This window comes from Felis catus, chromosome C1 (assembly GCF_018350175.1).
Source record: "Felis catus isolate Fca126 chromosome C1, F.catus_Fca126_mat1.0, whole genome shotgun sequence".
Lineage (NCBI taxonomy): Eukaryota > Metazoa > Chordata > Mammalia > Carnivora > Felidae > Felis > Felis catus.
In genome coordinates, this window is record NC_058375.1 from 35,426,744 (window position 1) to 35,443,301 (window position 16,558).

Genomic DNA, 16,558 nt, shown 5'->3' on the forward strand with positions numbered 1-16,558 from the left:
AATCATCCATCAACAAATATGAAACATTATTGTGAAGAAGATTTAAAATCTAAGAATTTTCAGGGGGTGCCTGGGTGGCTCAGTTGGTTAGGCGATCAACTTCAGCTCAGGTCATGATCTCACAGTTTGTGAGCTCGAGCCCCGCGTTGGGCTCTGTGCTGATAGCTCAGAGCCTGAAGCCTGCTTTGGATTCTGTTGTCTCCCCCTCTCTCTACCCCTCCCCTGCTCATGCTCTGGGTCTGTCTCTTAATAATAAATAAACATTAAAAAAAATTTTTTTTTAAATCTATGAATTTTCATGTCATCAACACCAACTATAAGAATGGAGCTCACTCACCCACGGCGTGGGAGAATGAATGAACCAATAATCTCTCTTGGTAAGTCAGAGAAAGAGGGTGGGCAGATGAAATAAAAAGCGAGAAGCCAGTAAGTCAGCAAAAATTGTGGCATAAGATAAGGCAAAATGAGGTAGAAAACAGTGCCAGAAGAATAAAGCCAAATGAAATATATGTCTGTTAGTTGAAAAAACACATAGCAAATATGATGTTCAGCTTCAATATCTAATATGCAGACGTGATGGAAGTTTCCACATATAAAATATATTTAGCAAATGCAATGTAAATGAAAAAAATTATAAATCAAATTTAAACAAAAAAGTCAGATAAAGCTAACATACTATTGTGGTCTGAGAAAAGCCATGTGGGATAACCTCACAGTAATATTTGGGGAACTCAATCTGGAGGAAATAGGTAAAGATAAAAGAACTAAAAGCTAATAAACTCCCAAATCTCAAAGGGAATATTATCTTACCTAAAATCTTACTTAAAACGGACCAAGAGTCCTCAAATGTCTAGGAAGCTGCTTTGTGGGCACAGGGTAAGAGAAATAAATTGGTTCAATAGGGCAATGCTTTTAAACCATGGCACAGCCTGGGGGTACAACTTCCTATTTTAGAGAGGTACTTGCCATCTCTTAGTGAACACCAACAAACTGCCTTCTCAGACTATTTCACTTTCTTCAACTGTTTATATGTATTTCTATTGCCTTTCCTACAAGATCGTGTTGATCCCAACCAGACAGTTCTAAATTTTGGCTTAGCTCAGGTCTTACTTTGATCTTAATGGCTATTTAGTAGTCTACTATGTTTCTCCATAGGTTAGCTTTGCTGCCTCTGCTCTAGGTTGGAATGCAAGTTGATGTGAAGTCAGGATTTCAGGAGCCATTGGTAAAGGAGAAACCAAGTAGAGATAGCAAAGACAACAGAGACTTGCTAGCCAAAGTCACAGCTTGAGAAGAAGGCACAGAGGTAGGATTATATGTAAAAGGTGTCATGTAAGTGATGTAGAAACAAAGGGATAAAGGAAGAAAAGAAATGAGATTGTGCAGAGTGAATTAATGAGGACTCTTATGTTACATTCAAGGGGGAGCCCTAAAATAAGGATCAAATGATCAAAACCATAGGAAGGAGCAGTAACTTGACAGTAAAGTATTCTATCAGCAGTTACTATACTCGCCTCCACATGCACTCTTCTATTTATAGTTGGCATTACCACTTCTCAAGCCTCTAAGAGTTATACAGGTCTCACATGAGACTTCTAGGATCTCCAGTTCCAGGTAAGGGTAAAAATGTTCCTAAGATTTAGACTTAGGGAGCAAAGAGAGATTGTACTTCCATCCTAAACTTTTAAACAGTAGCTGAAAGAGCCCCTGGCTAGTCCACTAAACACTCTAAGATTCTTGGTAAACTTGGCATCTGTTCCTGCGAAAGAACAGAATTATCATTTCATTTTCCTAGTGAAATTCCCCATATTCTCCCTAAGGAAAGAAGCAGCTGCACTCCAGAAAGTAACACACCCAACATAATGGAACTGGAAAACTCCACTCCAGTCAGAAACAACAAAACCTACTTGGATGGAAGCATAGAAAAACAGAAAGAGAGGCCACAAGTGAATGGAAAATGCCTATTACATATTGCACTGGAGATCCTGGCTAGGGCAATAAGACAGTTCAAAAAAAAAAAAAAAAAGCATAAAGATGAAAAAAGAAGAGGTAATACTGTTTTTATTTACAATCAACATGATGATGTATATAGAAAATCCTAAAGAATCTACAATTTAACAAAGTCAATATAGAAAACATGATTTTATGTCTATATACAAGCAATAAACAATTGATAATAGAGTAAAAAGCACCATTTATAATAACATCATTAAGGGTCGCCTGGCTGGCTCGGTTGGTTAAGCGTCCAACTTCGGCTCAGGTCATTATCTCACAGTTTGTGGGTTTGAGCCCCACGTTGGGCTTGCTGCTGTCAGCACAGAGCCCATTTTGGATCCTCTGTCTCCCTCTCTCTCCATCCCTTCCCTTCTCGCTCACGTGTGTGCTCTCTCTCAAATAAATAAACATTAAAAAAAAATCATGAAAAACATTTACCTAGGAAAAAATTTACCAAGAGATGTTCAAAGCTTCTACACTGAAAATTATAAAACACTATTGAGAGGAATTAAAGGAAATCTAAATAAATAGATGTTCAAGATTAGAAGAATCAATATTAAAATATCAATTCTCCCCAAACTGATCTATAGATTCAGTTCAATTCGTACTATAAATCTAAAATAATGAAGACAGGGGCGCCTGGGTAGCTCAGTCGGTTGAGCAGCTGACTTCTGCTCGGGTCATGATCTTGCGGTTCCTGAGTTTGAGCCCCACGTGGGGCTTTGGGCTGACAGCTCAGAGCCTGGAGCCTGCTTCAGATTCTGTGTCTTCCTCTCTCTCTCTGCCCCTCCCCCACTCACCCTCTGTTTGTCTGTCTCTCTCTCTCAAAAATAAACATAAAAAAAATAATGAAGACATTATTCAATGTGGTATTGAAGTAAAGACAATGAAACAAAATAGAGAAAACAGAAATTGGCCACATACAGTCAGTTGATTTTCAGTGAAGGCACCCGTGCAATTCCATGGGGAAAGTAAAGTCTTTTTAACAAATGGTGCTGGAACAAATATCCATATAGAAAAAAAGTGAACCTTTATCCTTATATCACACCACATACAAAATCAAATCAAGATGCAGTAGACATCCAACCATAAAAGCTGAACTTTTTAGAAGTAAACATAAGAGAATATCTTCACAAGCTTGGGATAGGCAAAGATTTCTTAGAAAGGGCACAAAAACTGTATTAACCACAAAAGAAAAAAAATCAGTAATCTGAATTTCAGCAACACTGAAAATTTATGGTCATGAAGAGACACCATTAAGAAAGAAAAAAGGCAGGGGTGCCTGGGTGGCTCAGTCGGTTAAGTATCTGACTTTTGATTTCGGCTCAGGTCATGATCTCATGATTTGTGAGATTGAGCCCTGCCTGGGGCTCTTTGCTGGCAGCGTGGAGCCTGCCTGGGATTCTCTCTCTCCCACTCTCTCTCTGCCCCTCCCCTGCTCATGTGCGCACACTCTCTCTCTCTCAAAATAAATAAATACTTAAAAATAAATAAAGTAAAAAGGCAAGCCAGACTGGCAGAAGATATTCACAACACATATCTGACAAAAGACTTACATCTAGAATATATAATTCTAGATGTAAAATACAATTTCTGTAATCAATAATTAAAAGGTAAACAACTCAATTTAAAAACAGGCAAATGCTTAAAATGGTGGTTAGCGGGGTGCCTGGATGGCTTAGTCAGTTAAGCATCCAACTCTTGATTTTGGCTCAGGTCATGATCTCATGGTTTTGTGGGTTCTAGCCCCAAGTTGGGTTCTGTGCTGCCAGCAGAAAGCCTGCTTGGGATTCTCTGGCTCTCCCTCTCTCTTTGCCGCTCCCCCACACGTTCTCTCTCTCCCTCTCTCTCCCCACCCAAAATAAATAAAAATGAACTTTTTAAAAAAAATTAAAGAAGAAAAGGTGATTAGCATCATTACAATCAGAGAAATTCAAATTAAAACCACAATGAGTGGGGCGCCTGGGTGGCTCAGTAGGTTGGGCATCCGACTTCAGCTCAGGTCATGTTCTCACAGTTTGTAGTTCGAGCCCCGCATTGGGCTCTGTGCTGACAGCTCAGAGCCTGGAGCCTGCTTCGGATTCTGTGTCTCCCTGTCTCTGGCCCTCCCCTGCTCACACTCTGTCTCACTCTCTCTCTCAAAAATAAATAAACATTAAAAAAATTTTTTTTTAAACCACAATGAGTAACTACTCCATAGATAGCGACTAGAATGGATAAAATGTAAAAGACGATACCAAGTGTCAATGAAGATGTGCAGCAAATGCAACCCTTACACATTGTTGATGGAAGTATAAAATGGTATAACCACTTGGAAAATTATTTGGTAGTTTCTAGTAAAGTAAACCCTACAACCTAGAATATTTTCACAAAAGACTTGCAGAACAATGTTCCTAACAGCTTTATTCATGACATCCCCAAATTAGAAACAACCCAAATGGCCATCAACAGGTAAATAAGTAAACAGTGGTATACTTATTCAATGGAATAAACACACACACACACACACACACACACACACACACACACACACGCACACACACTAGTTATACTTGCAATAAGAGTCTGAAAAATATTACATTAAACTAAAGAAACCAGACTAAAATGGTATGATTCCATTTATACCTAGTTCATGAACAAAGTTAACATGTGAGTTAACTCAAGGGGGGCAGGGGGCTGGAAGGTTGAGGGTAGCTTACTAAAAAGAAGTAAAAAGGAACTTTTAGAGGTAATGGAAATGTTCTAGATTTGGGTAATGGTAATCAGGGTGTATATATCTGTCAAAATTTATTGAACTCTATACTATCTGTGTATTTTACTGTATGTAAATTATTTCCCAATAAAGGTGGGATGGCGGGAAAAGCCAAGTACATTTCTACATTAATTTTTTGTTCTTTAGTGCATAGGTAGGTTGAAACTATTAATCTGTTTGTAGTCATGAGAAATACCCAGAGAGTCTGCTCCCCAATTCAAACAAGATGCCAACATTATCATACAGATTGAATTTTTCCCAAAGGACATCAATTTCAAAATAATTTACAGTGGATATTTCTCAGCTCATAGGCCACAGGCCACTAGGGAGACTATGTCCTCATATCCATAAGCCCTTGTTAGTATCTAATCAAAGTAGACCAAAAGGTCAAATGTTAACATGTTGCAGGGGTGGGGGTCTGGAATTTTTGAAAGTTCCTTTATATTTCTTTCTAGTCAACCTGTCATCTGCAAAGTCAACTGTCGCTTTCATTTTTATCACTATAGATTAAATTCACTTGTTCATGAACTTCACTTAAATGGAATCTTTTAAAGCACATTTGAAGTATACCTCTTTCATAGGGATGTACAATTACTCAAAAATATTGGAAACCAGTGCCTGTGACAACTAAACACCTAAATCTTCATTAATAATCAAAATAGGGGTGCCTGGCTGGCTCGGTCAGAGGAGCATGTGACTTCTGATATGGAGTTTAAGCCTCACATTAGGTACAGAGATTACTTACATAAATAAATAAATACATAAACTTTAAAAACATAATCAAAATAAAAAGCAGTTGAAGAGTACATGGGGCAACAAAATATGTGATGCAAAAATATATTTTCAAAAAAGCACTGTAAGCTGTAATGCACTGTGAAAACATCAATGATATTTATCTTCAGTAAACAATAAAAATTAAGAAATAGCTTCTCACCTTAAGTTTTGGATATATTTGGCGCAGAGAATCTGCAGTTCCCTTGTCAGCTTCATCAGTAATACATACAACATCTAGCTTCATTTTCATCTTGAATTCTGCGGATAGAGCCTTTTGGACATCCCTGGTTGTAATGACAATGACTTCTACAGCACAAAACAAAAAAAGAAGGAAAGACACAAAAACTCGCTTTCATTTAGACAGTGGTTTCACTATTTCAATTAGATTTGGTCTCTTTCTAGATTTATTTATTGTTATTTTTTTAAGTTTATTTATTTTGAAAGAGACAGAGAGTGTGAGCAGGGGAGGGGCAGAGAGAGAGGGAGAATCACAAGCAGTCTCTGTGTTGTCAGTGCAGAGGCTGATGCAGGGCTCAAACTCACAAAACTGTAAGATCATGACCTGAGCCGAAATCAAGAGCCAGATGGATACTTAACTGACTGAGCCACCTAAGAGCCCCTGTTTCTAAATGTAATAATAATAGCTAATATTATTGAGTCTTTTCAATGTATTTTACATGCATTCTCTCAATTCTTACAAAAACTCATTTTTACAAATGAGGAAACCTCGACTAAAAGATATTAAGTGACTTTGTTCAGGGTCACACAACTAGTAAGCAATGGACTCAAGATAAAACTCAGTTCTGATGATTCGAGCCCACACTTTAGTATATTACATGCCACTTCTTGATGTAATGAACTCAGAAGAGCATTCATCGAATCATACACAAACAGGATCACATTTAAAATTTTCATTCACTACAAAGGAGCTATCACCACTTCCCACCAAGCAGCCATAAGTGTTTCATTGAGGATCACAATGAACCCTACTAAGAAGCAATTTCCACAAAACAGATGTCTTCATCTTATCCATATAGCTGTTAACCAATGACAGGAAACTTGGGGTTTTGTTATCTTTGGGATTTTTGGTAGGGTAATGTAATTCACTACAACATAACATGTGTTGCTGATGTTTGAAGATCAGATTTTAGTGTCTCTAAAGTGAAACAATTTCCACTTGTTCTGTGATAGTGTTCTAGGTAACAATTATGTCTCCCTTTCACTGTAATCATATTTTTCTCTTTCTTCCTCTTTCTTTCTTTCTTTTCCAAATCATTTAACTTCCCTTCCTTCCTTCTCTCTTCTTCCATTCCCCACTTTGCTTTCTTTTAGTCACTAACTCATTCATCCAATAAATAAAAACACTTTTAATATGAAAAGGAAAAACAGGCACTGAGAAGTCAGAAATGGAACTCAACATGGTTCCTATTCTTAAGAAACTTAAGATGGAGAAATTATACATAGAAATGACTAAGGAAGGCTTTCTGGAAGGGATGGCCTTTGAGAGAGGTCAAAATAAATTCAAGTCCAACAAACATTTTTTTAGTACACACTGTATGTAAATGCTGATATTACAAAGATGAATGAGATATAGTACCTGCTCTCAGAGATATCAGTCTCCCAGGCCACTAATTATAGCATAAAACAGGCCTTGGGTAGTACTGAGATAGAAAAACACAGTGAGATGGAACCACAGAGGACAGGATGATTGATGCTGTTTAGAATTTCAAAGAGATGGTACCATTTTGGAGAGGACAGTTTAGGTAGAGCGGATAGAGTGAAGAGAGTAACTGCATATGTGGGACAGTCTAATAACTGGACTAAGACTCTTGTGGAGAGAAAGAAAAATGCTAAGCAGGGCCACATTAACTTCTCTAAACTCACGAACAATATGAACAAAGTGAATAAAGATTTTGCTATCAAACTCCAGAATCTTGGGACACCTAGGTGGCTCAGTTGGTTAGGCGTCCGACTTGGGCTCAGGTCATGATCTCACAGTTTTTGAGTTCAAGCCCCGCATTGGGCTCTGTGCTGACAGCTCAGAGCCTGAAGCCTGCTTCGGATTCTGTGTCTCCTTCTCTCTCTGTTCACCCTCCCCAACTTGTTCTCTCTCTCTCTCTCAAAAATAAATAAATGTAAAATCAAAAAAAAATTTTTTTAACTCCAGAATCCTGTGTTTAGGAGGCACTCCTCAAATCTCTCTCTCCCTCCCTCTACCCCTCTCCCATGTTTGCGCACACTCTTAAAAAAAAAAAAAAAAAAGAAAAGAAAGAAAGAAAAAAAATCTTTTCTAAAACAGATCTTTTTTGGTTTGTTTTTAATTTTAGGGAGAGAGAACACAAGTGGGGGAGAGTGGCAGAGAGAGGGAGGGACAGAGAGAAGGAGTGGGAAAGAGAATCTCAAGCAGGCTCCATGCTCAGTGTGGAGCCCAATGTGGGGCTCAATCCCATGACCCTGGGATCATGACCTGAGCTGAAATCAAGAGTCAGGCACTCAAACTACTGAGCCACCCAGGCGCCACCTAAAACATATTTCTTAAAAAAAATTTTTTTAATGTTTATTTATTTTTGAGAGAGAGAGAGAGAGAGAGAGAGAGAGAGAGAGAGAGAGAGAGAGTGTGGGGGAGGGGCAGAGAGAGGAGACAGAATCTGAAGCAGGCTCCAGGCTCTGAGCTGTCAGCACAGAGCCTGATGTGGGGCTCCAACTAGTGAACCATGAGATCAAGACCTAAGCTGAAGTCAGACGCTTAACTGATTGAGTCACCCAGGAGCCTCTAAAACATATCTCTTAACATCAGTGTCATAAAGACTACTGCATAGAAATGTTCACAGGTTTGTCTCAGGAAGGCAATTCTCATAGTGGAATGAACACCAGAATACAAGACTGTGCCCCAGAATCTGACACTACTTCCATCTGGTACTCAGATTTGCTATATCTAACTATAGGACACCTCAAACTCATTGTGGCCAAAGCTGAACTCATTATATTCATTCAAACCTGTTCGTTGACTCATATTACCTTTCCTAGTTACTGGTATCACCATCTAGTCACCTAGTCACCCAAGCAAAAAGTAGAGGGAACTCTTCTCTCTTTTTCCATTCTCCCTCTCCATTAATCATCAACTTTGTCAAATGTTCCTTCTTCTCCATCCTTAGTGCTACTTCTTTAGTTCAGGCCCTCTTTAATACTGGTGTGGACTTCTGTATCAATTTCCCAACTCATCTCCCTGCTTGTAGCCTTGAGTCCTTCAAATCCATTCTTTATAGAGATTCCAAAGCAGTATTTCTAAAATGTGCATTTAGGGGGACCTGGGTGGCTCAGTCGGTTGAACATCCGACTCTGGCTCAGGTCATGATCTCATGGTTCATTAGTTCAAGCCCCACATCGGGCTCACTGCTGTCAGCACAGAGCTTGCTACAGATCCTCTGTCCTCCTCCTCTCTCTCTGAGCTTCCCATGCTTGTGCTCTCTCTCAAAAATAAATGAAATATTAAAAACAATTTTTTTAATAAAAAATAAAATGTGCATCTCACTTGTCAAATATATTAATTACCATAAAGTTGTTCATAATATTCACTTATCTTTTTAATGTCTGTAGGATCTGTAGTCTTGTCCCCTCTCTTTATATTTGTATCACCCCACTAGACTTTAAGGTTCTAGAAATCAGGGCCTAAGTTACCTTTCCAATTCTGTACCCCTTAATATATTAATATATCACCTGGTACATATAGATTCATAGTAAGTACTGACTATGAGGTACTGACTTGGAATCCCTCTGTGCTCTTTCTGATATCCTTATAGGAGTAATCTTGGATCATTGTGGAGAGCAGCTCTAAAACAGTAACAGCACTATCTTCTCAACCTTTTTTACATAGCAATAGAGTACTTCTATGTTCTTAATTAAAAGAGGCCAGTCTCCAGCCAATGCTGAGTCCTGGTCTTCTCTCATTCATCCTCTCTCACTCTCATAAAGCCGACAAATCATTGGGATCAAACATCCCCAAAGTTTTATGAGTACATCTCATTGCCATAGCTCACCTTCAAATCCAACACGCTCAAGCAGGTTCAGTGGGTACCAAATTAAAGGTTTGTTCCCAACTGGAAGCAGAGGTTTGGGAATGCTGGAAGTCAGGTCTGTCATCCGAGATCCCCCTCCAGCTGCCATCACTACTGCTTGAAATTCCATTTTCACAAACAGCTATCACAGAGAAAAACAATTAACAGGGGAAAAAAAGTAACAAATTCAAAGCATACATAGTACTAACCCTATTTCGATTTAGGTTACTGATAATCACTTATGTCAAATGTGTCACTTCCAACTCCAATAACCACAATAAGAAAATCTCCTTAGCTACAGTATAAACATCACCTTTATCGCATTTTCTGACTCACCAATATAAACTCTCAGCTCCAGCCAGGGGAGATGGGCTGAAGGAGAGATATGAATTAAAGAAACCTGGCCCTTTCCCTTGAGGTGCTCACAATTAAGTGGAGAAGATAATTTCAGTAAATTACAATATACTATCATTAGTGTTGTGGCAGGAATATATCAAAGATGCAGTAGGCATTTGGTGAAGGTAATACCTAAGTATTCCTAGAAAAGACAGGGAGTTTTACAGGAAGGTAATATTTGAGGGGACTTTTGAAGGAGTAAGAGTTTACCAAGTGGGATTCTGATATGAGTTCTAATTTCTTGAAAAAATCTGGAAACTTCCGACTAGAATTAACAGCATAAATACAAGCATACTAGGTTTCTGAAAAGTATGAGATGACTTAAGATTCCTCCAATAATTCAGCCATCTGCTCTCTTCACATTATCCCCAACTGTGAAAGATATTACTGTAAACACAAATGTAGGGATGTATCTGAACCTAGATTTGCAGAGCCCAATAGTAGAAACAAATCAGATTAATTCCTTTTTCTAAACTCAAGGTAATAAACAAACCTGTTTGACCTTCAAAAGAATCTCTTTACAGCAGCTACCACAGAAAAGGTGCACGGTAAAAGGTCATAAATCCTTACTGGTTTAAAATAAAAGTACTCCTTGATTTACAACAAATGATAAAACTTTTTAAGTACCAGTGTGAAATGCAATGTTCAGGAAAAAAAAAATCTGAAACCAAATTGGCAAATAATGCTGCACCCTCCCCTGTAATTATGATCAGTCCTGGGTCCTCATCATTATTTAAACTGCAGCAGTTACACCCGGTACACCCAAGGCACAAAGTGAAGCCTCCTGAACAACATCCACAACTTAAAGATATGGTAATTTCAATTTCAGCAACCACTGCCTCAGAATGGAATTTAAGTTCAATGTGGTACTGTATAACTCCTATCACATCTGATGTTATTATGAAAAGAGCATGGGACCTTTCAGAGTCAAAAGACCAGATTTTGAGTTCTGGTTCTGCCACGTCTAGGTGAGATGACCAGTGGCCTGACATTTAAAACTCTGAGTGTCCTCAGTTCCTGGAAGGGAGCCTGGTTTAAGCTCATAGACCCCTGAATCAGATGGCCAGATTTGAATTCTAACCCTAACCTGCATTAGTTGTGTGAACTAAGGCAAGCTTCATAAGTTCTCTTCATCTCAGTTTTATTTTGTAAGATGAGGATAATTACTACTTTGCAGCGTTGTTTTGAAGAGTAAATAAGTTAATCTATGTAAAGCACACAAAATAATGGCAATCCCACAATAAGCACCGTGTTTGACATCATTAGACAGAGGCTAGGTCATGGAAAGCCTTTTGTGCCAAATGAGCCATGCTGTTGCATAATTCTGGTCTTTGTGTTGCTCCTCTTGCTTCGTAGATTGCCTTTCTCCTTTGCCTAGAAATCACCTACTTAAGCTTCAGTCTAAGAATCATCTTTCTTAAAAAACCATTCCTAACCTCTCCTATCCTCCTGATAGAAGCAACTCTTTCCCTCTTAGGTGCTTCCATTCTACCATGTACAGATCATCTCTGTCTTCCCAGGCTTTATTGCACATATATTTAAATGTCTGTATCTCGTGAGTTCCTTGAAGGCAAGGACCGTGTCAACACTGTATTCTCAGTACCTAACACAATTTCCATCAGATGCCTGGCACTCAATCAGTGTTTGCGGAATCAGCATCTGTGAACATCTCAACTACCGCCTGTAAAAGTCAAGCTCAAACACGTGAAGGGACATTAGACCCCAGGTCACCAGGATCTAAGGTTTCTGCTCTCCGCAAGGCTCTCGGTGATAATCATGAACATATACTGTAACCATGACCCAGACAGATTGTCAAATGCCTCAATGTCACTGACACGACTCTGGGTGATAAAAATCACAACGAGTCTCGTTAGCCTCCCAAGGTTTAGAGTGGGGGGTTCATGGCATCTCATACATGCCTCCATCATGGCACTCGTTGCCTTCTCCTTTTGTACACTGGTAAGATAAAACACTATCATAATTGGGTCTCTCATCTGGACTTTACTGCCTTCCTATTTCTATTTCATTGGCTTGCCCCTAAACAACTAAAAATAGGCAGAATAAATAAATGAAGGGCTGAAGTGGAAAGAGTTCAGGCACTGTGCTGAGTGGTCCAGGATCTGGGTTCTCTTTCGCTGTGACTTCAAGTAGATCCTCCCCTCCCTCAAACTCCTTTCCATCTGTTGCACAAGGTGGCTGGCTCACATTCTCTCCAAGATCCCTTCTAGTTCGGCTACTTAGCTGCTTGGCCGGGTCAGGCAGGGACTCGAACAGGCGACTCCAGGGCTCTGCACCCCCGCCCACCTCCTGAGGCCTTCCTCGGCCGGGATCGAGGAGCCTGCTTTCCCCATATGAGCGGGGCCCGGCTGCCCCCACCGCGGTGCTCACCCCCAACAGCCAGCTCGTAAGGGGCCTGGCAGCGTTAACCCCACAGCTTTACCTCTCGACTCCAGGCGCGCCACAGCAGCTCCCAGCGCACCCCACGCCGCCTCCAACAGCCAGTCCAAAAGCGCAGGCGCGCGATGGCCGAACAGATCGATGGGATGCGCTGGGCAGGCCCGCGTAGAAGGGACGAGCGTCGAGCAATAGATTTCATACAAAACGCGCGCCCTATGAGAAGAGGAAGCTGGGTGGTCTGTATCCTTTCGTTCATTCACAAATCATCAACGCCCATTGAATGTGTTTCCCAGTGCTGGGCTCCTGGAATCTGCACAGGAACAAGCCACGGTCTCTTGCTTTAGGGAGTTCTCATTCTACCATATGGCCGACTACCACTCTGAAAAGAGAGCTCATTGGGAGCCGCAGTTTGGGGCTAGCGGGTGGAGAAACAGCCAAATACTCATGCAGGCCAGGGATTGCCAACGCTTTCTATGTCTGCAATGTCTAATGTGGCGACTCACATCGGCTTTCTGAACCAGACTCTTATGGTATGGAAAACAATCACCTTTAATCATTGAAACTGGGAGAAGGAGGGGTGTCAGTGAAGACCTCATTGAGACAGTGACACTGAATAATGGCTTGAAGAGAGTGAGTCAGGTGGATATCTTGGGTAAGAGTCTTCCAAGCTGACTAGCTAGCAAGTGCAAAGGCCCTGAAGAGAGACTGCATGTTCAAAGAACCGTAGAGAGGCCAATATAGCTGAAGGGAAGTAAGCCAGGTGGAGAATGAATGATGGCAGAGGTCAGAGGCAGTGGGAGAGAGGGTGGATAATTCAGATCTTGTGCGTCTTGTAGGCCATTGTGAGGATCTTGAATTAAGCAGAAGAAGAACATGATATGACAGGTTTTTAAAGGATCACTCTGATAGCTGTGTTAATAGACTCCCTGGACAGGGAGTCCACTTAAGTGGCTGCAACTGCATTAGAGACCTCAAATGCCTGTATCTAGACAACTCCAACAATTGTGAGAGATAATAATCGATGTTTTAAGCAGTTAGTTTTGGGGTGGTTTATAAGCTATAGCAGATAACAAGAACAATGGCCACTCTCTCTCACACATTCCTGCAATTTCCTAATCTTTTAGAAGCTTCCTCTTTTTCTGTCCATCTCTTAAACCTTGTGTTGCTTTAGCTCCTTGCAATTAAGAGACAGAGTCTAATTTCTGCAATAAAAATAAAGGAGTTTTACTTCATTCAACAGTATTTATTGAGTGCCTAATAAGTGCCAAACAATGTCTTAGATGGTAGATGCTGGGGATACGACAGTCAGGACTTGTAATTTTTTCCCAGACTTTCAGTTGAAAGAATAAGAGCTCAGTTAGATGTCCGGGGGGAGGGGAGGAAGACCTGAGACTATTTCCATAAAACCAGCCTACTCCTACTCTGCCTTTTCTTCACTTTAGGCTGCTGGTGGAGTTACTAAATAATTACTTATTTTACCTAAAGAATGACACCAGGTATGTGGGTAAAAGGGAGCCATGGAGTGATTGGCTACAGAAGGCCTGAAACTTGACTACCCTTTCCTTCTACGGCAAGATACTGTCTCTCCTTGTTATTAGCTCAAGCAAACAGAAGCCTTGGGAATTACAGCATGTTTTTGAGGTAAGAACCAGTTATTAAGAACAGTATTCAACCCCATATCTGTCATCCATTTTAAAAGCTCATGTTTATTTTTTTTTCAATATATGAAATTTATTGTCAAATTGGTTTCCATACAACACCCAGTGCTCATCCCAAAAGGTGCCCTCCTCAATACCCATCACCCACCCTCCCCTCCCTCCCACCCCCCATCAACCCTCAGTTTGTTCTCAGTTTTTAAGAGTCTCTTATGCTTTGGCTCTCTCCCACTCTAACCTTTTTTTTTTTTTTTTTTCCTTCCCCTCCTCCATGGGTTTCTGTTAAGTTTCTCAGGATCCACATAAGAGTGAAAACATATGGTATCTGTCTTTCTCTGTATGGCTTATTTCACTTAGCATCACACTCTCCAGTTCCATCCACGTTCCTACAAAGGGCCATATTTCGTTCTTTCTCATTGCCATGTAGTACTCCATTGTGTATATAAACCACAATTTCTTTATCCATTCATCAGTTGATGGACATTTAGGCTGTTTCCATAATTTGGCTATTGTTGAGAGTGCTGCTATAAACATTGGGATACAAGTGCCCCTATGCATCAGTACTCCTGTATCCCTTGGATAAATTCCTAGCAGTGCTATTGCTGGGTCATAGGGTAGGTCTATTTTTAATTTTCTGAGGAACCTCCACACTGCTTTCCAGAGTGGCTGCACCAATTTGCATTCCCTCCAACAGTGCAAGAGGGTTCCCATTTCTCCACATCCTCTCCAGCATCTATAGTCTCCTGATTTGTTCATTTTGGCCACTCTGACTGGCGTGGGGTGATATCTGAGTGTGGTTTTGATTTGTATTTCCCTGATGAGGAGCGACGTTGAGCATCTTTTCATGTGCCTGTTGGCCATCCGGATGTCTTCTTTAGAGAAGTGTCTATTCATGTTTTCTGCCCATTTCTTCACTGGGTTATTTGTTTTTTGGGTGTGGAGTTTGGTGAGCTCTTTATAGATTTTGGGTACTAGCCCTTTGTCTGATATGTCATTTGCAAATATCTTTTCCCATTCCGTTGGTTGCCTTTTAGTTTTGTTGGTTGTTTCCTTTGCTGTGCAGAATAAAAGCTCATGTTTAAACTAGCAGATATTTTCAGGGAATTTGTTCCTGTAGTTGACTACTTGAGGGATTGCTTCAGTTTAAACTGACTTGAAATTATTCCCTTAGGGCAGCAGTTTGCAAACTTTTTGATCTCTGGGCTCTTTACACTCTTAAAATATTGGGGACCCTTGGGGCACCTGGCTGGCTCAGTCTGTGGGGCATGCGAGTCTTGATCTCCAGGTAGTAAGTTCAAGCCCCATGCAGGGTGCAGAGATTACTTAAAAATAAAATTATTGGGGACCCCAAAGAACTTTTGTTTATATGGATTATATCAATTGATATTCACCATATTAAAAACTCAAACTGAGAAATTAAAAAACATTATTCACTTTTAAGATAAAAATAATACCATTACATGGTATCATAAATGTCATTTTTATGAAAACATAAGTTTTGAAAACAAAACAATTAGAAGAATGCCATGCTTTCACCTTTTTACAGATCTCTTTAATATCTGGCTTAAGAGAAAACAGTTGGGGGGCACTTGGATGGCTCAGTCAGTTTTTTAAGCGTCAAACTCTTGATTTCGGCTCAGGTCATGATCTCATGGTTCATGAGATCAAGCCCTGTATCAGGCTCTGCACTGATAGCACAGAACCTGCTTGAGATTCTCTCTCTCTCTCTCTCTCTCTCTCTCTCTCTCTCTCTCTCTCTCTCTCTCAATCTCTGTGCTGCCCCCACCCCCCACTGCTCTCTCTCTCTTTCTCAAAATAAATAAACATTTAAAAAAAGAAAGAAAACAACTGGATTCTCCCATCAGTTGTGATGCATTGTTTTGAGTGTATTCTATGGTAAAACCTGACTTCACAGAGATACACAATTAGAAAGGGAGAAATATTTTAATAGTCTCGTCAGATAGTTGTAGGTAATATTCTTTGATACTACATCAAAGCTCAGTAAGTGGTAGTTTGTTAAAGATTTGTTGCAATGTAGAATCACTGTTTTTTTTTTAAATGTTTATTCATTGAGAGAGAGAGAGACAAAGAGAGAGACAGAGCATGAGTAGGGGAGGGGCAGAGAGAGAGTGAAACACAGAATCTGAAGCAGGTCCCAGGCTCTGAGCTGTCAGCACAGAGCCCAAGGTGGGCTCTAACCCCTGAATCATGAGATCATGACCTGAGCCGAAGTCAGACGCTTAACCAACTGAGCCACCCAGGAACCCCTAAAATCACTGTATTAATGAACTTGTTGTACTCTAATACTTGCACTTCAAATGGACATTTTACCTATGCATGATTTTGCAACTTGACACACTGATCACTTGTAAGATATTGGTTCACTGAATTATGCACATCATTCCATATGTTGACTCATTTTATATATATATAATATACATAAATTTTTAAATATATTTTTTGTTTATTTATTTTGCAAGAGAGAGAGAACAAGCAGGGGAGGGGCAGAGAGAGAGGAAGAGAGAGAGAGAGAG

General features: G+C 40.1%; 1 protein-coding gene across 3 annotated transcripts in view; it reads right to left on the bottom strand.

Annotated features, from left to right (window-relative positions):
• Nucleotides 1-12,566, bottom strand: part of EIF2B3 (eukaryotic translation initiation factor 2B subunit gamma) — a 125,549-nt gene extending 112,983 nt beyond the window's left edge. For 2 of the 3 annotated variants that reach the window (XM_011284654.4, XM_011284653.4), the window contains exons 1-3: nt 12,413-12,566; nt 9,559-9,718; nt 5,682-5,827 (exon numbers count right to left, since the gene is read on the bottom strand). In XM_011284654.4, the coding sequence (XP_011282956.2) occupies nt 5,682-5,827; nt 9,559-9,706 (294 nt within the window). In that variant the 5' untranslated portion in view covers nt 9,707-9,718; nt 12,413-12,566. Of the gene's footprint in view, nt 1-5,681; nt 5,828-9,558; nt 9,719-12,360 lie in introns of all 3 variants that reach the window. The other variant, XM_011284655.4, reaches the window with a different exon arrangement.
• Between the last annotated feature and the right edge of the window lie 3,992 nt (nt 12,567-16,558).